Below are 21,403 nucleotides of genomic sequence, written 5' to 3'. Positions count from 1 at the left end.
CGACGGTCGCGCCAAGCGCGTCGGCGTAGCATCTAAATGGTCGCGTAACTAAAAGCGCCCCAGCTAAATATTGACTCGGAACAAAAGCTGTTCCAGGCCCGATAGCTTAGGAAATCGGGCGCGCAAGACCGGCGCAGGGTCTTCGCGAGTTCTTCGCCGCGGAAAGCCAAGACGAGGCCGTCTTGAATTTAGATTGTTCGTTAACCTTTCGAAGAGAACCAATGGAAATCGATCACGGCAGAGCCGGGGGAACAAGCGTTCGTTCTCGATCGTACTGCCGTCGAAACATTTTTAACAGACTCGATCAACCGCGAAAACGTAGCCGCGATATTCTATAGTGTTCCATCTGCTATTGCTCCAACGTTCGATTCCCTATATTAACGAGATAATAAATGTTTTTGTCGAACGAGTGCTCGAACCTAATTCCGACTGACACAGTTCCGCGAAACATCCCCAGCCACCCCTCCCGACACTGAAATATTGGCGCGAATTTCTCGACCGCGTCCGCGATCGAGCAGATGAAAGTACCGTCCAATACACCGATCCGACCGCAGCCATCTGGACGTTGCGCGCGCATAATTAATCTAATTGAACGCGATATACCATCGAGCGCGTTCCATTCGGGACGTCTTTTTTGGCCCCGCGACGATAGCACAATTGATACCACGCAGCGTGATCGACGTTCCCGCGCGACGCCGGGAATACGTCGTACACATTCCAGACAGATCGCAACAGTGTTCTTTCCGTTTTCGAACGCGAGTTCTTCCGCGCGCGCGCCTTCCCCCCGCGGTCTCATTTATTAATCCCCGGGAATGGCAATCAAGGTGGCGCGACTTAAGAACGCCGAACGCCCCTGAATACTTTACAGCCCCCGGGCAGCTTGAATTTTGTACGCCCTAATTTCGTAGAATTGACTGCCCGCCGTCGAGCGTGTTAATTTAGATAGAACGAAAACCGCGTGCGCGCTCTCGCCTTTTGTTTCGAAGCGTCGTTCCTTTCTCGCGGAGCTAGATTCCTTTACCTGCATCGAGTCGGTAGCTGCTCTCCGAAGACTGACATTTTTTCGACGTAGATACAAGCTTTCCGTTCTTAGACGTACAATCGGTCCGATGGAATTGCTTTGGCAACGAAAGAACGTGATCTCGCCCCGTCTGCGACGATCCGCGAGACCAATTCTCCGCGAGGAGACCCCAGGATCGTTTCCTAATCGATTCCGCGAAGTCGCCTGTTCGCGTCGGCGAAGAACAGCGGTCGCTCCGCCGCTGCCGGCGCAGATGCGGGATCCAATCGATCGAGTTAACTCTTTGCGGTCCGGACTGTCGGGCGATCGCCGAGACTGAGCGAATTGGCTGCCCAAGGCCGTCGAGTCGGCCCCGCTCGTCGCACCGCTCCGCTCGCGTTCTCGTCGCGCGCGAAAGTCGGCAGACGCGGCGAATAATCGGAATTCTGATTGGCCTAAGTGTCGCGGCTAGAGGTTTCTCGACGGTTCATCGAATTGCCTACGGTTTGCACGGGGTGGAAATATACGATACGATTCGATCTCCGACGTCTGCACGGCAGAGAATTCGTGATTTCGAAGTCGGGGCCATTGATACCAACGTGTTCGATCGAAACTGTTCTCTTTGCTAGTTTTGAGGAATTGGTGCGAGGATCGTTGTTGAACAGCGGCAGAGTTCGCGCGACGTCCGATCGCAGAGAGTTATGCCAAGGGAATGATCGAGGAAGCGTGCTTTCCCCGTATGATCGCTCGAGTCGCGTCCTAATCGTCGTCGAAACTGCCTAATTCATTCCATTGCCAGGTCCCCCCCGAATCGATAGAGAGGGACCTTTTCCTCGACTTTCCGTGTACGCTAGCGGATACGTAAGACGGTAACCCGTGCAGAAACGCGAGACGTGTTCCTGACGACGAGCTGTTTAAGCAAACGAAAGAAATAAAGAAAGAAAGAAAGAAAGAAATACGATAGATAGAAGAAGGAAAGAATCGGATGTAGGACGTGCGTTTCTGTGGATCAGGCCGCGTCCATGTTTCTCCTTGTACTTCGATGAATGTGTGTAGGACATTTACGGGGCTGATGTCACGAACCAGTGACGTTCCATTACCATATTTTCGTATCTCGTACAGCTGTTCGTTGTACAGGATGAGAACGCTTATTCCGAGTGTTTTTATCGTAATAGGGATTATTATAAATGTAAAGGAAACTATGTTTGCGTGTCACGATATAAACGTTAAGGGAACCTCTCTAGGGTATGTAGCGTTCAAGACACTTTCTTTTCATTAGATCCTAGATGAACATAGAAACGTTAAGGATGGAATTAATCGACGTAAAAAAAAAAATAACAACTTTATCCGCGAACGTTGATCGCGTTCTGGAGTTTCCTTTGATAATTTTTATTAATTATACGTAAACCGACCGTCGTCTTATTTGATAATCGTGTTCTCATTGCCTATCGTTATTGATTATTGCTATGGTTACTATTTAAAATAGTCTTAACTATCTCTCTATCTCTATCTCTCTCTCGATGAATTCAGTATCCGTGTTTCCGTTAGGCGACGTTCAATGTCATTTCACATTGTCATTGCGATCGTTCTAGCCACGATTATTTTTCTACGCGAGTTTTTTACCATGTAACGCAACCGAATTTCGTTCCGTTCTTCGGTATAACGTTCTCGGCCGACTATAATTTATAACGCCATGTCAATGTACTATCACTGTAAATATTATACATATTTTATAAATGAAATATTTAGCGTGACTGTAACGTTAAGAGAATGTACTGAAAGCACCACTCTGTACACTCCACTACGATGGTTAAATTTTAATAAATATTTCCCAACCCCATATTCCCGGCGATGTCTGTTCAAATCCTGCCCCACGATTACAACGGAAATCTCGACGCGTTTACGCGAACCTATCGAGACGTTATACGGTCTCGTTTTATTTTACAGCCGCCGTATTTGTTAACAGTATCCATTTGGATTTATCGAGGGTATTGCTTCGGTATAAATTCCATTGCAGAATCAACGATCGTCGCGTTAATGGAGTTTCTTAATCTACGGGGCAAGGAAGAAACACTGTACGGTAATTTTCAGGTTCCTTTTTTATTGAGAAAATAGCAGCAGCGGCAGAAGCAGCATCATCATCATCATAGCCTCGGAGTCTTCCAATACATCTCTCGTAAATATTATCAGCTATTTGTCTCCAACGGGTTTCAATACTTTGTCCTCTTTGGTCAGTTTCTTCAGCTTGGACAGAGCGCTCTCGCCATACTTGGTCAGCAGCTCCTGGACGAAATCGTCCTTCAATTTCTTCAGGCATCTGGAATAATACAGCACCGGGGGCAAAAAAAGCGAATGAATCATGTCCGTTACATTTGATCCGGTATGGCGGAGAATGTCGTACGGAATATAATCATCGGTGTCTCCCTCAAGGTTGTCGACCGGTTCTAATTGCGAAAAACGGGAGAGCCATTTAAGGGTACGCCGCGTCCGATAGGGCGACTCTTCTCCCGTGATTGGACCGTTCCGATCGGCCGTGCCGTGCTTTTAACGAACGATCATGTTTTTCATACGTTACCTCCTGTAAATGGAGTCGGTTCTGAACTTGCCGATGTCCAGACTAGGCGCGTGGGGTCGATGGATAATGAACGTATCCGGCAGGACGATGTACCTATATAAACCTTTCAATTTATGGGATCTGCGGCACAGCGAACGACTCGGCTTAGATTATTAAACGCGTCAGGCGGTGGTTGGGATCTCTTACTTGTAATCTAGTATCGTCAGATGCGTCACGTAGGAAACTTTGTTCCAGCCGAAACCGACGAACCTGGTGTCGTATCTGGGGGCTAATCTCGAGACCACGATGTACGGCTCAAAATCTGGTTCCCAGGTGACCTACGATCACATTAACTTAATCGTTTGCGGGCTTAAGGAGAACGACGATCCGTGGGCCGGTTTACCGGAACGTACTTCGTACGGTTCCATCGTGTTACGCCAGTAACTGTAATTAGTCGCCGCGTGGCCCTGCGTCCACACGTGGTAACGGAACGTGTACAGAACTCCGCGTTTCAAAAACTTCAACAGCTCGTCTTTGGTCGCGGGGAACGTGAACCTAGAAAATATATCAGCCGCCTCATTCGGTTACGGCTATGCAGTTGCGGCTCGCACGCGCGCGCGATGCACTCTACGAAATTTCCACAAAGCCAGTCATACTTCTCCCGCGGAGTGCACACCGTGCATTCCTCGGTATTATTAATGCAAACTTTCTTCGTGGTCCACGGAGAACGAATGCGTTCGTCGACTGAACGAACGGCGATGCTTAGGTCCATTTAGGCTAATTGTCTTCTCGCGGTGCTCGCCCGGGCAACGTTCAATTGAAATTAATCGTCAAAAGTGGCTAGACAATGGTTTCGGAATGCTGGATCAAAATGGACCCGAGCACAGCCGTCCGGTTAACAAAACAATTTTGTCCGAATACTTCTACATCGAATACGATGGTTTTATGGAAATTCGAGTGCCCTGTGTCTGCTTCTGGGCTCCGACGTCAATGGAACAAACGTGTATTACATTATTATAATATTATTATACACTATACTATTAACAAGCGAGTATAAAACAGCATTGCGTACATTACCACAATAATTTCGAGGTTTTCAAAATATTCGAAAAAGCATCCCATTTGCGGAGCGATTCTACAGGGCCCAAAGGGCAGGAAAGCGTCGCGATCGTAAAATCGAACCTTTATCGCGCTATAAAGGTGTCCTCTACAATTACACCGGGAACAATGAGCAAACCTTAACAGGCTCAAACAACCGTTTGTTCCTCGCAGCCGAGCACAGTCGGCAGTCGGAGCCCCACTAGAGACATCTCATGCATTCACGCGAGTATGCATCGCATCAGATCACCGGGGGTGTACACATTGTGCAGCAGACAACGGATCTGTATGCGTTTACAAGCCGGCCGAGCGGAAATACCTGTAACGTTCGGTCTCGAATGCCGGCACGATCAGCGCTACTTTGTCCGACTCGGTGATATTTAATTTACCGATGTAATTCATGAGGCTCTCGTGGAGCCCGTGCTGCGGCAGAAAATCAACGTCCAGTTGAAAAATGAATGGAGTCGATACGTAGGACATCGCTATATTTCTCAGGTAATTGATCGGGTAGAGGTCCTGGGGGAGAAGACGTTCGTGTAATTGAATATACATGGCTCACGGCGGAAGAGCAAGGATAATTCCTTCTTGTCGTCCCGCCTTATCGGGCTGATATCGCAGACGCCGGATACGCCCGGTCGCCCCCGGAAGCTACAGCGACACGCACCCCATCTTTGTACACCACGTGGTACGCGATGTTCTTCCTCTTGCGCAGCTCGATAGACCCTCTGACGAACTCCAGGAAGTTCTGGACCTCGGCGTCCGTCAGATAGAGCGCAACGCTTATGGTTCCCGGCCAGTGCTTCGACAGCTCCTCCAGCAACGGTATTCGTTCCACGCTGCACTGGGTCACCAGGGCAACGTCCCTCGGCGCGTACACGTTGTACTCGTACTCGAGGAGGAAAGGGTGTGTGCGATACAGCATGGCCGCGCCTCTGGTGAAGTCCTGACACTGACTCGACTCGTTGTACTAGAAATTAGAAATTGCTTTCCTGCCGACAACCAAGGTTGCCTAGCGCGAGAAACGTTCTCGCTGGATACCCCCGATCACGGGTGTACCGATCGGGGGTATTCGGATCGACCGCGGTGAAGCACGAAAGACGCTTATCGATTCCTCGACTCGTTCGCCGTGGAGCCGGGCCAGACTTACTTGGGACGCTGTCTCGTCGTGTTTATCGCAACCGAACAACCGTCTACGAAGCAGATTTCCGTCCATCTCGAGGAAGACCCTGTGCAACTTGCGGAACTCGTTGATGTGCTTATTATACACATCCTGCTTTCGCGGCGAATTCCAATGCACGATCTAAAAGTAGCCCAGTGATGGAAAACAGATGCATTTCGGGGAACCGTGAATGTTGGGTCATCCAATAAATTCTGAGCGAGGATAGGATAGCACGGGATTCTCTCGATCTTATCGAGTCAGCATCGTCGGTTACTGGAGATTGTTTTCTTCCTTTTCTGCGGAGCGTGATCTTCCGTTCGTCTCGCTTCTCACTGATTACGATCTCCGACCTGTAATCTCCGATTGCAATCTGTCGACTGAACCTTCAACATTCTCATTTCTACGTTGATCAAAATTATAATCGAAGATAGCGGATGTATTTTTACTATTTATAGCTGCAACGACTGATATTACTCTGATTTTTAAACATCGCTCGTGCTTGGAGAATCCACTTCTTGTGATTAAATTTATTATTCGTTAACGTGCGAAGTATATAGCAAGTTTGGCATGTTATAGTAAGCAATTTGATGAGACTAATGAATTATTGGACGACCCAACATCTGCGCGACACTGGCGACACGTACACTTATCTGACTAGTGTCGCGGTAACAAAGATCGCTGATCGTGTGATCGCTCAACTGCACGTTCCAGGTGCACTCTATTTCGTGTATAATGGAGGGATGCTCCCTGATAACAGCATTTATTACGTCTTGATCGGCTAAACTAGTTTCCGGTATGCGGGCGAGCACGCGCTTGGTAACTGTTTCCCAGAGGGTCATAAATTTTCTGTTACGGAGTTGCTGCAACTGCATTAGCATCACGCCGGTGTTGTACCCTCTGCCAAGGGCCGGCCATGGCCGTTGACCGTAAGACAGCGCCTTTATGTACCAATGACTCTGATTCTCCGTTAAACCTAGCGCCTGATCGTTCGTGAACTTCCCGAACGCTCGCCAAAGCAAACTAACGTCGTTTAGGACGGTCACGTCCGTGTCGAATACCAACACCTTGTCCTCCCGCATCGCGTCCGGCAGGATTAACTTCAGGAGACCGTACACGCCGGAGTAATGCTTGTTCGGAATCCAGGACACCTTTGGCACCCATCGCTCGGCGTTGTAGTACGTTAGATTTACTGGAAAACACAGCCGGGAGAAGAATTGCCGACCCGTAGTACCGTCGGCGTTATTGGCTCACGACCGTTCCTTAGCGAACCCGATACGCTCGAAAATAGCTTAATTGGCGTAATTTAGCTCAGTCGGTTAATTGTTGGAACCGGGTCACCCCGCACGGCTAAATGTTTTTCAGCCGTTGCCGTCGTTGCGAATAGGTCAATGCAACGGGGACGACGTTAATTCGTGCAATCGATTTAAAGAAGAATCGGATCGATTCGCGTTAAAGAACGGTGGGAGAATAATAACGGCGACGGCGACTACCGCTTTACTAACCATTAGGCAAGTCCCACGTTTGGAACAGGGTCGCCAACGTTCTCTTCGCAATCTCGTCGACGAGCAAATGAAAGTGCAACGGTTTAGTGCGGTAGAATAAAACCGATTTTACTACAGTCACGAGGGCGAACGTCGAGTTGTAGCCGGCGCAGACCATCGCGATGTGCACGGTCTCGCATTTCCCCTTGAAAAAAGAAACGACCGTTCACTGCCGTACAGTGATCTCTCTCGTTCCCCGATAGATCGCTTGTACCTAGGTAAGTTCACGTCCAAACGGAGCTCTTAATCGCGCGTGCATCGTCGACACACGATTAACACTAAAACTACCGAGTACTAAAATCGACTAACTTATCAAAATTACAATATTGAGTTGATTTAAATATTCCGCAATTTCTTTAATAATGCGTGCCTGAATAAAAAGATATAGTCGATGATTTTTAATAAAAGCAGCTCTACGACTTCAATAATTATAAAGTTGCAAATGCGGATCCGGTCATTTGACCGGCGCTGGTAGGTTTAGTGTTGAGCCGTCGATCCGTCTGGACACTTGAAAGATTTTTACCTCGATTTGATTATTTTCTATGTGAAACTTTCGCAAGCTAGGCTCCTCGACGCGTAATCTCATTCTGTCGTCCACGGACAACGCGCCCGACTTCCCATCGAGCTTGAAGGAACCAATCTCAGCGGAAGGCACTACAATAATAAACCTTGAGAATCCTGGGAGGTCGTCCGACGTCCGAATAATATCGAAATGTATTACCGTTCAACAATAAATACAAGTAAAATACCACCGACGGTACTAACACTCCCAATAGACATCCTAGCCATGATCGAGCCATTGCAATATGGAAGACATATTTCCCGACTCGTAGAATGATTGACGTGTGAACTCTATCGATTAGATGACGGGATCTACAATTAGAAATCGGTTGATCATTGTTTCAAACTCCTAGGATCGACGTTTTTATTAGGTATGATCATCCAACGATATTAATAAGTAATAATTGACCTTCTTATGCACCTCTCAGTTCTTAAAACTAAACTTCCGAATATCAACTGAAAATAAAAATTTATTCATAATACATCTCAATCTGAGGTTCGTAAAAATCGTAAGAAATCTTCCTTCTTATCTATTTCCGTAATATAATGTACCTTTACCCGTAAAAAATTAATTCGATAATTATCTGCTATAATAGAATTTACCATTCTCTCAATTTTGGTTTAAAGATTACGTTTGCTGAAATTATCAAAAATTGGAACAGTTCCACAACGAACAAACTACCCCATCTTTCTTATTACAGCCGCGACGATATCGGCGAATGATCTACACACGGTAGAGCAAGAATACTGTCACCTGATACATGCGCCAATACGAATCGAATAGTAAACAACAAACGTGAGACATTAATGTCTTTTCATTTATTTAACAGTAATTATCGATCCGTTGGAAAATCTAGAAAAAAATACAAAACGATCATCGATCGTCAACGAACACGTACCTCTAGTATAGTGACTTTTATTCGCCGACTGTCATCCAATTAAATCCATTGCTCCGAATTGATTCGATTCCAAGTGTTGCACGTGAATTTTCACTGAATAATCTGCTTCGACTGTCAGCAGTCGTTCACGTTTTAATGGAACGTGGGATATTTACCTTTCGTAACGTTCGTAAATTCGCGTAATCACAGTTACCGAGGAACGTCCGAACGGCACGCATCCTAAACACTCGAAGCAGGAAGTCTAACATAAATAGTTTAATCACTGGATAACGTGCTGGTAGAATTACCACTCGGTACGAGCCATGAGACGAAACGCTTTGTGTCGGTCGGTAAATCGTGACATAGTTACCGAGTTTCGTCGCCAGAGGGTCGCGTCCACTCAATCATAGAAATTGATAGAATCACAGACGAGGTATAGGAGCAGTGTTTGGTCTCTTAGGACAAAATTCTAGAGGCAACATCTGTTATACGACAATGACGAATGATACGAAACATAATTCTATTGTGTCGCATGAGACAATGGCACAGATTTTTAGGTCCATGGTCTGAGCCATCTATCAAATATCATGGACCTGAAGGTGTAACTATAAACTGGACTTCTAAACGCGTCGACCGCATAGAAAAACTGAACAGTGGTGTTATCTGTCGTCAAATTGTGGTTTTATGTAGTCTAAGCCACGGTGTAAAACAGTATAAGAAATGGTTGAGACCTACAAGCGAAGGTCTGCACTGAATCTGCTCGAATTGAAGGAGAAGAGCCAAGGAAAACCATTGGTATCATCCAATCCCTATAACACATCACTAATTTTACTATAAATTTTAATAAACTAATTCCTGTTATAAATTTATATAAATTAAATTCTCACCTATTTTTCTGTGAAAAATTCGTAAAGCGGAAACAACGCTACAAACAACGTTTGTGTCGCTGCCACCTATGTGCATCACAAACTGGTACGAACTAAAATTCAATATGGCTGTCCATCCGCATCCGGTAGAGTATTTGTGAACGAGATGCGCAACGATGTTAAATCTAAATTTTCTGAACAATCACACATTGCAGCATGTCTTCACAACCAACCAATTAATTTTGATTTTTGTTCTAGATTCATACATTTTAATTCATAAGTTCGCAAATTCGTTGGCGGTCAATAATTCTATGCGGCAAAAAGTACAAATCAAATTTCGCGCCATAAAACCAGCTACATTGTTATCGGTGTGACTGGTTTCGCTTGTGGTTGTGTCGATGTTTTGCTCTTCTGCTCATACGCCACTTCCTCTCTTTGTCTGAAACTGTGAAAGTAGCACTATTTAGCTGTGGAACGTCAATTAATCAGAAAAAGGTAATTTTTGTACGATATCTCAAATTTCTAGCCCTTTTCCCTTAATAGCACAACATTGTAAGGCAATACTATAGCAACATACACTTGTAAATCGTCAGACAATCAGACACAGGAATTTGCTAGATTTTCTCGATTCAAAAACTTCGTTGGCCCTAGATATGGTTCTTGAATAAAAAGATTACTTTATATATTTATTACGTTTTAGCTCCGGAATCCAAAAATTTAATTAACGCTTCCAAATTGCTACATAGAGTTTTAGTTCGTATAAGTTGGAAACGGATATAGATGGCAGTTGAAACAGAGTTCCGAAAATCGTCCATAGAGTTATAGTTCTCAGGTCTGCGACACCAACGACTCCACCATCAAACTCGGTACTGTTTGCGGTGTTGTACGCTTTCTATCTGCGGAAATTCGTAATGATTTCACGATATCTACGACAACAATCAACATCGGGATTTGTTTTCCACTGAAAGTTGGTTACCATTCGGCTAATATATCATTAGCTTTAGTTCTGGAAGAGGTATATCGTGTCTAAGCAGTGTATGAAGTAGAATTTATTAACCTTGTGACGGAAGCTTCGGACTTGGCGACACATTAAGCGTCGATCGTATAAAGGATACAGGAAGCGGTTCCGTAGGGCCAATTCGAAAGATAACATGAGTCCGCTGAATCGGGGACCTTTGCTAGGGCCTAGAGTGCCCCCAGCTGGCATACGACCACCTCCACCACCCAGATTTGGCGGTAGGCTACCACCTCCCGGTTTACCACCAAGAATGCCACCGCCACCCATGAATCCTGCCTTCGGTCCCATGAGGCAAAGATTGCCGCCTCCGCCGAGACCGGGCGGTGTAAGCAGACCTAGTGGACCCATGCCACTGTTCGGTCCCAGGGTCAGAGGTATGGCACCGATGGTTCCTCCGATGGGTCTGCGTGCTGCTGGGCCGAGAGGACCACCGATGAGGCCATGGTCCAGAAGAGGATTGCCGCCTCAAATTGTACCACATATGAGACCACGCTTCTCCATAGGGAATGGCAACGCTAAAGGAAAAGCAATGAATAACATGAAAAAAGTAAGCAAATTGGAAGTAAGTATGAATTCTATAATGTATTTATAGTATTTAAGTTGTAGTTTTAATGTATTTATTTTATTTGTATTTAATAGTGAATGGAATTTCAAGTATTACAGGCAATACAAAATCATTTGTCTATCACATTAATATTTAATGAAAACAATATTTTAAAATGTAATTTATATAGTAAGAAAGCAATTGGAATCTAAAATTTTTTAAGTATAAGTTTTGACGAGAAGATATTATTATTTAGGAATTAGAACTGAAAAAGCCATGGATGACCGATGAGATTCGTAGCGAAATACAAAAGAAAAATAAGCTTTATGCAAAAGCAAAAAAGAATAAGGACGCAAAGGAATGGGAAGAATTTAAGGATCTGAGGAACAAGGTCACTAGGATGATCAGAGAAGCTAAAAATGATTATCTTGCAAAACATCCTGAACAGGTACTGTTTTCATTAAATTTCTACAAACAAAGCATTCGTTGATGCTTTTTCTTTTCTCTTGAACTAACAGTTCCATGAATAAACTGTGTTCTCTTTCTTCACACTAATAAGAAAAGATATGATTTCTGGTATACTTTGGAAAAGATATTAATTGAAAAGTATGTCTAACAAAAGATGGTGAATAAAAAAATAATTTATGATCATGTTTTGATGTACTACAATTAAGATAATAATACATTCATAGCTTTCTATTTGCATAAAAGAATTATTAACTTGGATAGTAAGGAGCAATAGAGTTTGTAAGTGCAAAATGTAAATCGAGCTATTTTTCGTTATAGTTGCTAAGTATTTAGTGTTACAATAATTACTTCAGCTTTGGTTTCTCATAGAAATTATTCTTGCCACAATTGGTGAATTAGTGAGATTTGGGATTAATAAAAATTTGGGAACAAAATCATTCAATATCTTGATTTTTATTTTATAGACACTTCTGTTGCTTACTGTATTACAATTCCTTATTGCATACTTTGTAACTTTCATTAAATGCCAATTATTGATTCAGTGAATCAATAACATCAATATAAAGTTGTGGTATTACATTCAATTGCTTCTAATAAATATTTGACATATATTTGTTTACATTGTACAGCCATTGTTACTAATATGATGTACATTTAATTTTACTAAATACAGTAGACCACCCTGTACAAACAAGTACAATATAATTAAACGAATTTGTTACATAATTAATATCTTCTCCTTAAATTTCTCTGTTGCTTGTTTATATTAACATATTGATTAAGGACTGTATTTGGTGTATCGTAAGCACAGTAATACAACCTCTTTATTCCTTCTAGCTATTTACAGTAAGTATTAGTAAATGTTTTTTAAACCTGAAAACTATTCTATCATCAACAGTAATTTCTTGTACTAGATTTTCATTTAGAAGTTCATTATCATGTACAGTAAATTTTTCTCAATTGTCTTTCATCTTGTAAACAATAATGGACAATTTGAGGATAGAAGGGATGATTATTCGAGCCTCGCGGCTCGTTTTTATAGTTGCCGATTGTCAACAACCATAAAAACGACGCGCAAGTTTCGAGTAATCCGAAATGATCTATTTTTGTTTACAAAGTCAAGGACAATTGTAAAGAATTGGCTGTACTTGTTTTCGTAAAATGATTGATACAAAGCTAGGGATTATGTTATACTTAATTAAGTAAGTAAACCATACGAATCATTAAGTAACGATAAGTTTTCAATAATCTATTTATAATTTTCGAGTTTGCCAACATATTCGGTCACATTGTAGAGCTTTGCATATGTTATCTTTCTATTTAAATCATTATTATTTTGAGTAAAATAATCTAAATGAAATAGGATCGTTGTCGTTAATAATATTGTAGCTTCTGTAAGTTATATAATCAGTACTTATAATAAGTATTCTTTGCACCAGTATATTTAATTGGCACTATGTAATTAATCTGACACTGTTCCATCATAGTTGACAAATTGCTTTGATTACAGGGTGGTCAAAAAACAGATGATAAGAATACGAATGAATCCGAGGGTGTTCAGAAAACTGAGAATGCGACTGAGCAATCAGAGCAAACGGAGCTAACGGAGGAGAACCAGCCTTCCAGCGAACAGGCACAGTCTTAAAGCTTCAGGCTACTCCTCCTATAAAGAATTGAACAATTTGAAATTACATACACAAGTATTCTGTTTTCAAACTTCAGAACGATTTGATTATTTCTTACTTTTTGTGCAGTATGTTGATAATACTGCTCTTTGGATATACTTGTATCGTTTCTTTCGATTGTCAAAAAAAAACAAACGAATTTGTATTATCCGCTTTCTGTCATTTGTAAAATATCATTACATTGCAATATAAGTTTTCTTTATCTCTTTCTTCTATTAGCATTTATAATATAAGTGCATGCCAATTAAACTATCGTAACTGATTAGTTTGAAAGAATAGACTTTAATTAATACTTGAATAACCGATATACTCTATCGTTTCGTTGTCACACTATATAAGAGAGAAAAAACTGAAATTGTTTACGTCCTTTTGATTCATTGGTATAGGCTGCAAATGTAAAATTTTGTATATTTCTTATTTTACATAGATTCACAAATAGTAGTGTTAGATGTTTATAATTTGTTCTTCATTATTATACATTAGGAAATGATTTCTAGAAGCTCTATCTTGTAAAACTCTTGATATGTTCTTTGGATAGTATACAGTGCTGCGAGCTATAATATTTCCGTCTGTGAATTCTGTCAAAGACAAATTTTGCAAAATCATTTGTTAGTCAATTTTACAGATGTATTATGTAGCAAATGAAAAACAATATTTATTTGGTAGATCCAAAAATCAAATGCCTTTTTGTACGTAGCTTGTGGCTCTGTATTCAAACATGACAATTTTTGTAATTGTTTGTTAGTATGTGTCCTAGTATTGAGTACTTTTTATTCATTTCAACAATATATGACTTCCATAAAAGAACTTCAGGATAACAAGCATTTTGTAATTAAGATATGCGTATTGTAAGAATAAATCGTATTTCTATAAGTTCTAAATCTGGTGTCCCCGATTACTCTGTGATCCATTTAAGAAACGGCAATTAAACACATGGCGTCGAATAATCGTTCTGAAATATGAAAATGATCTCTTTGGATTTGACCTAACAAAGAACCGTTTATACACAAGATGTATACTGTTATTTAATCTTGTATCGATTAGGTACATTCTATGCTATAGTGCAAACTGAACAGATAGTAGATTTAATCAGTAATATATGCAATAAGTAAATTTTATTGAATGTGGATAATTAGATGTATTAGTTTCTTCCAAAATAATTTACATCTAGAATTCAATATGTATTTTAAGGTCAACCATATTTTCGATTATGTCTTCCGTTTCGCAATACATATTTGTATCAAATTGTAACATATACCATACACTGTACGTTTCGTTGGAAAAGTATGCTTCCATCAACGATAAACAAATTGAACCGAGTATCAGTGTCGAGAAAGTAGATGGAAAATCTGCATTTGTATCAGTTCTCTCAACTTGAAGGCTGAATTTCTGAATACCCTGGAAAACATATAAATGTGTAACATATGATGAAGTGTGTCACATAACAGCACAAGTAATCATCGTTTCATGTATATACACATATACGTATATATCGTTTTTGTATTACAAATGTTATTTATATTTATGCAACATTGAAAAAATACTTCTACAACTCCGCGAGCAAGAAGCAAATTTTTATGAAAAATTATCTTATTTGTTTACGTAAAAAAGTTCTTCGTGTATTAATTCTACATTTTAACTTATCCATGTTTGGAAGTTATTGTGACTTAAAGAAGAGAAGCTTTTTTTTTAAAAAGCGTATTATTCCTTAATAGTTGTAAATAATAAGTTCGGCAACATCGATAAATATTACAAAACTATAAGGAATAAAGGTATGCAACAGAGATTGTTTAAAAATTAATGAAGTATTCAGTGTTAATGGTCACGTATTAAGAAGTATTTTTGCATTGAAACTCGGTATACGTAATGTATAAGAATATTCGAAGTTACCATTTTTAGGCTCATCTTTATCCAAGTGATGAAGAGCCGTACGATCAGAGAGACGAAAATTATACCAGCTCGGAAGAATGCGAGTCATATTATTGCGAATTATGTGACAGAGATTTTCCATCGGAAGATAATCTTATTGAACATAAAAAACAACACGCAGTTTGCGGTATTGCTGGGTGTACTTTTTCTGCTCATCCGTTGCTCGTTGAGAAACACATTTCCATGCAGCACAGCAGCGGTTTATACGATAAGATAAAAAATGTAACCAGCCCTGAAGATATTGAAAAATGGATAACAGAAAGAAAAAAGTAAGTTGTATTGCACGGCGAGATCTTTGCGGATGTAATTGTTGATTAGCATTGCAGGAGGTATCCTACAAAAGCTAATATAGAGCAACGAAAAGCAGAAGAAATAGAGAAAGTGAAAAGAGGCGAAATAATTAAACAAAAGGTAAATTCTATGAAACAGAAAAAGCAAAGACCTTTACGGACTCAAAATAAGAAACGAAAAATGCCGAGAATGCCCGCACAAACACCGTGCGATAATGTGCAAGAGTCAAAATTGTACAGAGGTTTAAAAGAATTTTCTGGAACACGTAAATATTTAATATATTGCATTTATTGTTTCTGTTTTTTTTACACGAATATATTTTTCCATATGTAAACGTTTCAGTAAGCATACGAAGAACGGAGTTGCAAGTGGAAGATGAATTTGATGAAAAAGTTGTGGATGATGAATGTGAGAAAAGTGTTGATTTTATTTCTGACGAAGAGGAAACATCAATTCCCTTAATTAAACCGGTTATTGCTGTCCCCTCTCTATCTGCTTTGGTAGCCGATTATGGGACTGCATCCGACGATAGTGAGTACAAATATTAATTAATAATTTTTAATAGACATTTGTCACTGTATAATTGAAATAATATTAGGTGACGCACCTGAAGAAGTACCAATTAAAAGAGTAAGAGTTGAAGATGATATTACGAAAGAAGATTCTATTAAAAAGAGTGAGGTACAAAATACGAGCGAAATTCAAAATACGAGCGAGGTACAAAATACCAGCGAGGTACAAAATACGAGCGAGGTACAAAATACGAGCGAGGTACAAAATACGAGCGAGGTACAAAATACGAGTGAGGTACAAAATACGAGTGATATTGTGAACAATGTAAAAGAGAATATAGACGTAGAGCAATGCTCAAATGTAACATCCGAAAAAAGTTCAAGTACGAAGGATACCACAATTTCACAACACAAAGATAAAGAAAATAAGAAATTAAGTCAGTATTCGAAAGACACGGAACGAAGAAAGAATATAAGGAGGAAACAACCATACACCTCGCAATTATTAGAAAGATTGCTTTCGCGATCTGTTCAGCACGAAAGGAATTTAATCTGCCAATGTATAAAATATATAGTAGATAATAACTTTTTTGATTAATGATAAATTAATATGTAATAGGCACCGATCTACCTCGATTTTTCATTGCATTTTAATTAAAAGGAAAATAAAAGGTTCAAGACGTAATAATTGATTCATTATTTATTTGTTTAGTTAGACTTAAAATACTTTACACCAATCAAGTTTTAAACGAATGTCGTTTCCTTTTCTTAGGTTGCTTTTTTTGAAGTTCTAAGGCACTGTCATCTTCAGTAATTCTTTTTTCACTGCTTTTTATCGAAATGAGACTTTTGCTCTTTTTCCCTGAAAGAGCGTCCTTCCACTCAACTTCGGAACCTTTAATAGAATATTGATCTAAATTTTCCCTTTTCAATTTCTCCAATTCAGTTTTTTGTTTTGCTTTCAATTCCTAAAAAAACGTAAAGGAACGTATTATTATTATTGATAAAAAATAATATGATAATAATTAGTGAAAAAAATAATTATACCTTAGCAGCAGTTTCTAATTCATCGTGTAAACTTTGTCCATTAACTGGATTAAGTTCTACATTATCAGTATTGAGTTCCTTCCTCATCATGGTATTCTCAATAAAGTTCTCCGCTACTCCATTCAAGTACTTTATGCATTTACGTATAATTCGATTAAACAGACCAAGCAATTGCGAAGCTGGCAAATCCAATTCTTCCGCCAATTTATCAACAGTTTTGTGTTGCAAGCCCAACCCTAATAATATAGCCTGAAAATAAATATATTATTTTTATACTAGAAACAACACGATATTTGAATTTAATATTACCGATTGTACTGCTGATAAATGAGTATCGCCCATCATATTCAGAAAGTGTAAACGAGCTAGCGGCGGTAACAGATCCATTATCAAATGATAGTCCACCATGTTATTACTGTACATAGCTAAACGTTTTAAATCGTAGGAAGTAAAGTATATGTCCAACGTCTCTTTCTTCAAGGCTAAACAAAAAATTAATTACATTTGAAAATAACTGTAACCTGGTAATATAAAAAGGAATATATTGTTAAAGGTTAACTAACCAGTAACTTCCAGAGAAACTGATTTGTTTATTAGTATGCTCAATGCTAATGAAGATCGGTATGAACTAAATGAAAAAGACAGTAGCGTAATGAATCGTCGTCGAAAATCGGTCCAATAATCTTGCAACCACCTAACATCTTCCTGTTGCTCGGAACTGAATTTGTATAACATTATGCAAGAATGTTCGCCTGTTATATCGTTTGCAGTTTGTCTGAAAAGCGAGGGGGCACAATTACGTATTTATTGTACGTATTTGGTTATAGATAAAAATACGAACCTTAGGTAAACAGGCACGAAATTAGACCGCTTCCAAAATTTTAGTAGCTGTTCGGTAACACCAAAAGACACACCTAAATAGTCCAAACTTTCTGGTCGTCTTTCACTTAGTTTCAGAAGTAGAGGCGGTAAAGATGCTTGAGGTTCTGAGATTGACCAAGTATGATAATGACAAATACTTAAAAAATTTGATTTTAGATGCAATAAATGTATTTACCAATTGTTTCATTCAGTAAACCAACTTCTTCGTCTTGTACTTTTAAGATTTCTGTAGCAGGCGTTTCCAAAGACTTTTCGCTGATATTAAGTATTTTCATTTCGTAGTACTGCTTCAGTAATTCTAATGCACGACTGCCATAACCCATCTACAGTAATTATTAGTTACAAGTAATTAATTTCTCAGCATTTTACACAAGCGATAAATTAGCTTACCCCGTGGTAATCCGGATGCGTCGCGATGCGAACGATACGGGCACCCGCTAATGATGGAAAATCTTGATCTTGATATTGTTGCGCAATAGTCCAAGGTATAAGATCACCGGCCGCTCTGCGTCCACGCACAAGCCCATCGTTTATGGTGTTCTTAGTGATTTCACCTTCTAGGCAAATCTATGTATTATAGAAACATTAGAAATGCACTAATTTAGTTACTAAAATATATGCAACGAATTTATTACAATCTTATACACTTACTTGGATTACTACTAATATTTCTGGCAACGTTTTTTTATTCGAGTCAACTGGACCCAGAAGACAAAACAGATGATGCGCTGGAGCATCAGACATCAGTTGCAAATCATTCGGACTATTCTAAAAAATTTGACATATTTAGTACTTTTTAAATTATATATATGAACAAAAAGTGCATATAACATATCGTCTAATAATTAATTATATTTAGTAAGAATTGTTAGAATGATATTTACTTTGTAATGAGAAGCGACATAGAGAGCTACCAGTCTCTGTAAAAATAATTCGGACGCTTTGTGGTATGAAAATAAAGTATCTCTAGAAAAAAATTATAACATATCAAAACATTTGAAAAAAAATATTTATTCCTATAAATATTTTTTGTACTTGTATAGATACCTGTTTATATAATATAACTGGCACAAGTCAGGGGGTGGACATCCAGATAATATTGGCGTAAATGTGTTAGCATTCAAGCATAATAAATCACATAGCCATTGCTCGATAGAGTCCCCTGGTTTGTAACGGATAGATTCTTCGAGCGTAAGCTCATGAAGCTGTCTCCCAATGACGGTCTTTTCGTTCTGCTGCTTATCAGATTTTTCATGCTTATTAGAACCAACCGTTTGGCTACGCAATTGATGCAATAATTTCAATGACAATGATCTACCTGTACCCTCGTATCTGTCCAAGGAGAATTACACATTGTGAATATAAACAGGATAGTATATTCTACGACAATAATATAGAAATTCATTCATAAAGAAAACAATGTGTGTACCCATTGATAGTTGATGAAAGAAATACCAAATAAGGACCAAGCATAGCTTTCACGTAAGGGAGAGGTATTGCAGCAGCCTCATCAATAACAAGTAGTTCAGCTTGAGCTAACTTATGTGCATCAGTTGGGTGAATGTACTGAAAAAAATTATATAGCGTTTTAATATTCCGTGTAAAATTATGTCTTGTAATCTATTACATTAATATTCTATCTATACTAAAATTTAATGTACATGGCAAATGTACCTGAACTGTTTGCCTGTGATCACGGAAAACATTTACACGGACGGTAGCTTTATTAAATTCAGGGTTTGTCGATTGTACTAGTCCATAATCAAGATGTTCTTGATATCCAAGTGCATCAAAGCCTAAAATTAAAAGAAACATTTAATATGCGGATAAATCTGATAATTCGAATTTTATAATAATTTACCTTTGAAAACGAACTCAAATAGGGTATTTAAATTCTCTGGACTTGGACTAGAAATATAAATGTTTGAATAACCAAATGTTATGGCACCAGCAATAGCTAAACCCAATGCTGCAGATTTTCCACGTCCTCTAGAAGCAGTTAAAGAGACAGTAGATCTTAATGTTTTCTCCGATATACATTCAATGAATTTAAGAAGTGCTTTAGCCTGAAAGGAGTATTTTAATCATATAATTTATTAAACATAAGTACTTGGTAGCTATTTTTAATGTAATTTAACAAACCTGATCAATTGTTCTACAACAATTAACAAGAGATGAAATGGGTTGCGTGTCTTTCAAAGTTTCTTTCAGTGAATCCAATTCCGCATTTTCTTCGGAACTAGCTAATTTTTGAACAGGTTCAATTTGCAAATTATGGGATGATAAAGGTAGTACATTCAATTGATCGTCAACAACTAGACATCTTTTACACGATGCTAAAGAAAGAAGGAACCTTTCATTAAAGCGACCTACAACATCCTGCAACACATTGAAATAATGAATTAGCTGTTAAAGTAATTTTTGTCTTAATAAAATGAACATAAGTGATGTACCTGATGTGCTTCTGTGCGGAATCTTTGATGAACGTCCATATTCATTGTGTACAATTGCTTCAGCGAATTCACAGACTGTAGGAGGAATACAATAATGCCTCCTCCTTCTATAGTTTCTATAGTACGTGCTAACAAATTTGGAGTAATTGCTTCAAAGTCCTGAACAATACCAAACAAACAGTAAGTAAATAAAATAAATGTAAGATACAGAAGAATATGAAATGTAGGCTCACTTGTAAAACACACATGCCATAAGTATTTCCTAATATTTTGTGTGTCTCGTGATAATAACAGTAACGTATGTTAGTAGAAACAACAAACAATTCAAATGGATCATCGTCATTGACATCCAGCTTCCCAGATTTAACTTTCTTTTGCAAGGACTTCATTTTCTTCTTCCTGTGACTACTGAATCCCAATTCCTTTTTGTAACACCACAGGACAGATGGTCTAGCTTTTATGACACTTTTTGATAGCATATGATGCAGCAGGACAACCTGTTGATAGTATAGTTTTTAACTTTATTTATAATGAATTAGTGCTGTCAATAATACAATTATAATCAACTTAAATTCTAAATAAATTATGGGCTGAATGAAATTTTTACTCACCTGGTCTCTTGCTTTCTCACCGATAACGATAAACATCGTTCTGTGTCCCGTAACAACACCATTTTCAATTAAAACGCGAATGCGATTATCTATTTTTTTACGGACCATGTTTAAAATAAATGTTTCTGTCTAACCTTAAAAACGTGCACGCCACATGTATGATGCTAGGCAATACAAAACCTTTCACACATATACAGATGTATACATACGATTTACAAATACATACGCGCATGTATACAACCGCGCCATTTTAAATTCATTGAAATTTTAGTTTTCACCGCAATAAACTCTGCTCCGTAAAACGGT

The 21,403-nt window shown here is 39.2% G+C and overlaps 3 protein-coding genes across 6 annotated transcripts; 1 reads left to right on the top strand and 2 right to left on the bottom strand.

Moving 5' to 3' along the window:
* Nucleotides 1-3,091: 3,091 nt before the first annotated feature.
* LOC144478344 (xylosyl- and glucuronyltransferase LARGE1) lies at nt 3,092-9,384 on the bottom strand. Of its 3 annotated transcripts, XM_078196147.1 has the most exons (13): nt 8,813-9,382; nt 8,323-8,369; nt 8,074-8,225; nt 7,876-8,006; nt 7,314-7,497; nt 6,456-7,000; nt 5,800-5,952; nt 5,317-5,619; nt 4,972-5,168; nt 3,968-4,109; nt 3,762-3,892; nt 3,576-3,668; nt 3,092-3,317 (listed from the first exon to the last, which is right to left on the bottom strand). In XM_078196147.1, the coding sequence occupies exons 3-13, from the start codon at nt 8,150-8,152 to the stop codon at nt 3,191-3,193; spliced, it is 2,085 nt and encodes a 694-aa protein (XP_078052273.1). In that variant the 5' UTR covers nt 8,153-8,225; nt 8,323-8,369; nt 8,813-9,382; the 3' UTR covers nt 3,092-3,190. The 3 variants fall into 3 exon arrangements, with proteins under 3 accessions (XP_078052273.1, XP_078052271.1, XP_078052274.1); XM_078196145.1 differs by lacking the exon at nt 8,323-8,369; XM_078196148.1 differs by lacking the exons at nt 3,576-3,668; nt 8,323-8,369 and having other exon boundaries at nt 8,813-9,384.
* A 1,032-nt stretch (nt 9,385-10,416) lies between these two features.
* LOC144475187 (uncharacterized) lies at nt 10,417-16,786 on the top strand. 2 transcript variants are annotated; one of them, XM_078190826.1, is made up of 6 exons: nt 10,417-11,222; nt 11,476-11,667; nt 15,272-15,570; nt 15,628-15,857; nt 15,935-16,123; nt 16,191-16,786. In XM_078190826.1, the coding sequence occupies exons 1-6, from the start codon at nt 10,809-10,811 to the stop codon at nt 16,700-16,702; spliced, it is 1,836 nt and encodes a 611-aa protein (XP_078046952.1). In that variant the 5' UTR covers nt 10,417-10,808; the 3' UTR covers nt 16,703-16,786. The 2 variants fall into 2 exon arrangements, with proteins under 2 accessions (XP_078046952.1, XP_078046942.1); XM_078190816.1 differs by having other exon boundaries at nt 10,421-11,237.
* L(1)g0020 (RNA cytidine acetyltransferase l(1)G0020) lies at nt 16,787-21,257 on the bottom strand. Its single transcript, XM_078190803.1, has 17 exons — nt 21,098-21,257; nt 20,720-20,983; nt 20,487-20,645; nt 20,176-20,412; nt 19,895-20,099; nt 19,708-19,829; nt 19,463-19,599; nt 19,081-19,365; nt 18,918-18,999; nt 18,685-18,801; nt 18,424-18,600; nt 18,209-18,356; nt 17,993-18,137; nt 17,715-17,926; nt 17,461-17,633; nt 17,152-17,400; nt 16,787-17,072 (listed from the first exon to the last, which is right to left on the bottom strand). The coding sequence occupies exons 1-17, from the start codon at nt 21,203-21,205 to the stop codon at nt 16,842-16,844; spliced, it is 3,051 nt and encodes a 1,016-aa protein (XP_078046929.1). The 5' UTR covers nt 21,206-21,257; the 3' UTR covers nt 16,787-16,841.
* Between the last annotated feature and the right edge of the window lie 146 nt (nt 21,258-21,403).

Source organism: Augochlora pura, chromosome 2 (assembly GCF_028453695.1).
Source record: "Augochlora pura isolate Apur16 chromosome 2, APUR_v2.2.1, whole genome shotgun sequence".
NCBI lineage: Eukaryota > Metazoa > Arthropoda > Insecta > Hymenoptera > Halictidae > Augochlora > Augochlora pura.
The sequence above is the reverse complement of the archived record's forward strand: the minus strand, read 5'-3'. Positions and strand labels throughout refer to the sequence as shown.

What these genes read in the sequence shown, in the direction of transcription:
- LOC144478344 (XM_078196147.1), bottom strand. Translation starts at nt 8,152, where the DNA reads ATGGCTCGATCATGGCTAGGATGTCTATTGGGAGTGTTAGTACCGTCG. An exon ending in GCGACACTAGTCAGATAAGT is followed by an intron (nt 5,953 to 6,455) that starts GTACGTGTCGCC and finishes GGCTACTTTTAG; the next exon opens with ATCGTGCATTGGAATTCGCC. An exon ending in ACACGATGGAACCGTACGAA is followed by an intron (nt 3,893 to 3,967) that starts GTACGTTCCGGT and finishes ATGTGATCGTAG; the next exon opens with GTCACCTGGGAACCAGATTT.
- LOC144475187 (XM_078190816.1), top strand. Translation starts at nt 10,809, where the DNA reads ATGAGTCCGCTGAATCGGGGACCTTTGCTAGGGCCTAGAGTGCCCCCA. An exon ending in AAAAAGTAAGCAAATTGGAA is followed by an intron (nt 11,238 to 11,475) that starts GTAAGTATGAAT and finishes ATTATTATTTAG; the next exon opens with GAATTAGAACTGAAAAAGCC. An exon ending in TGGATAACAGAAAGAAAAAA is followed by an intron (nt 15,571 to 15,627) that starts GTAAGTTGTATT and finishes TTAGCATTGCAG; the next exon opens with GAGGTATCCTACAAAAGCTA.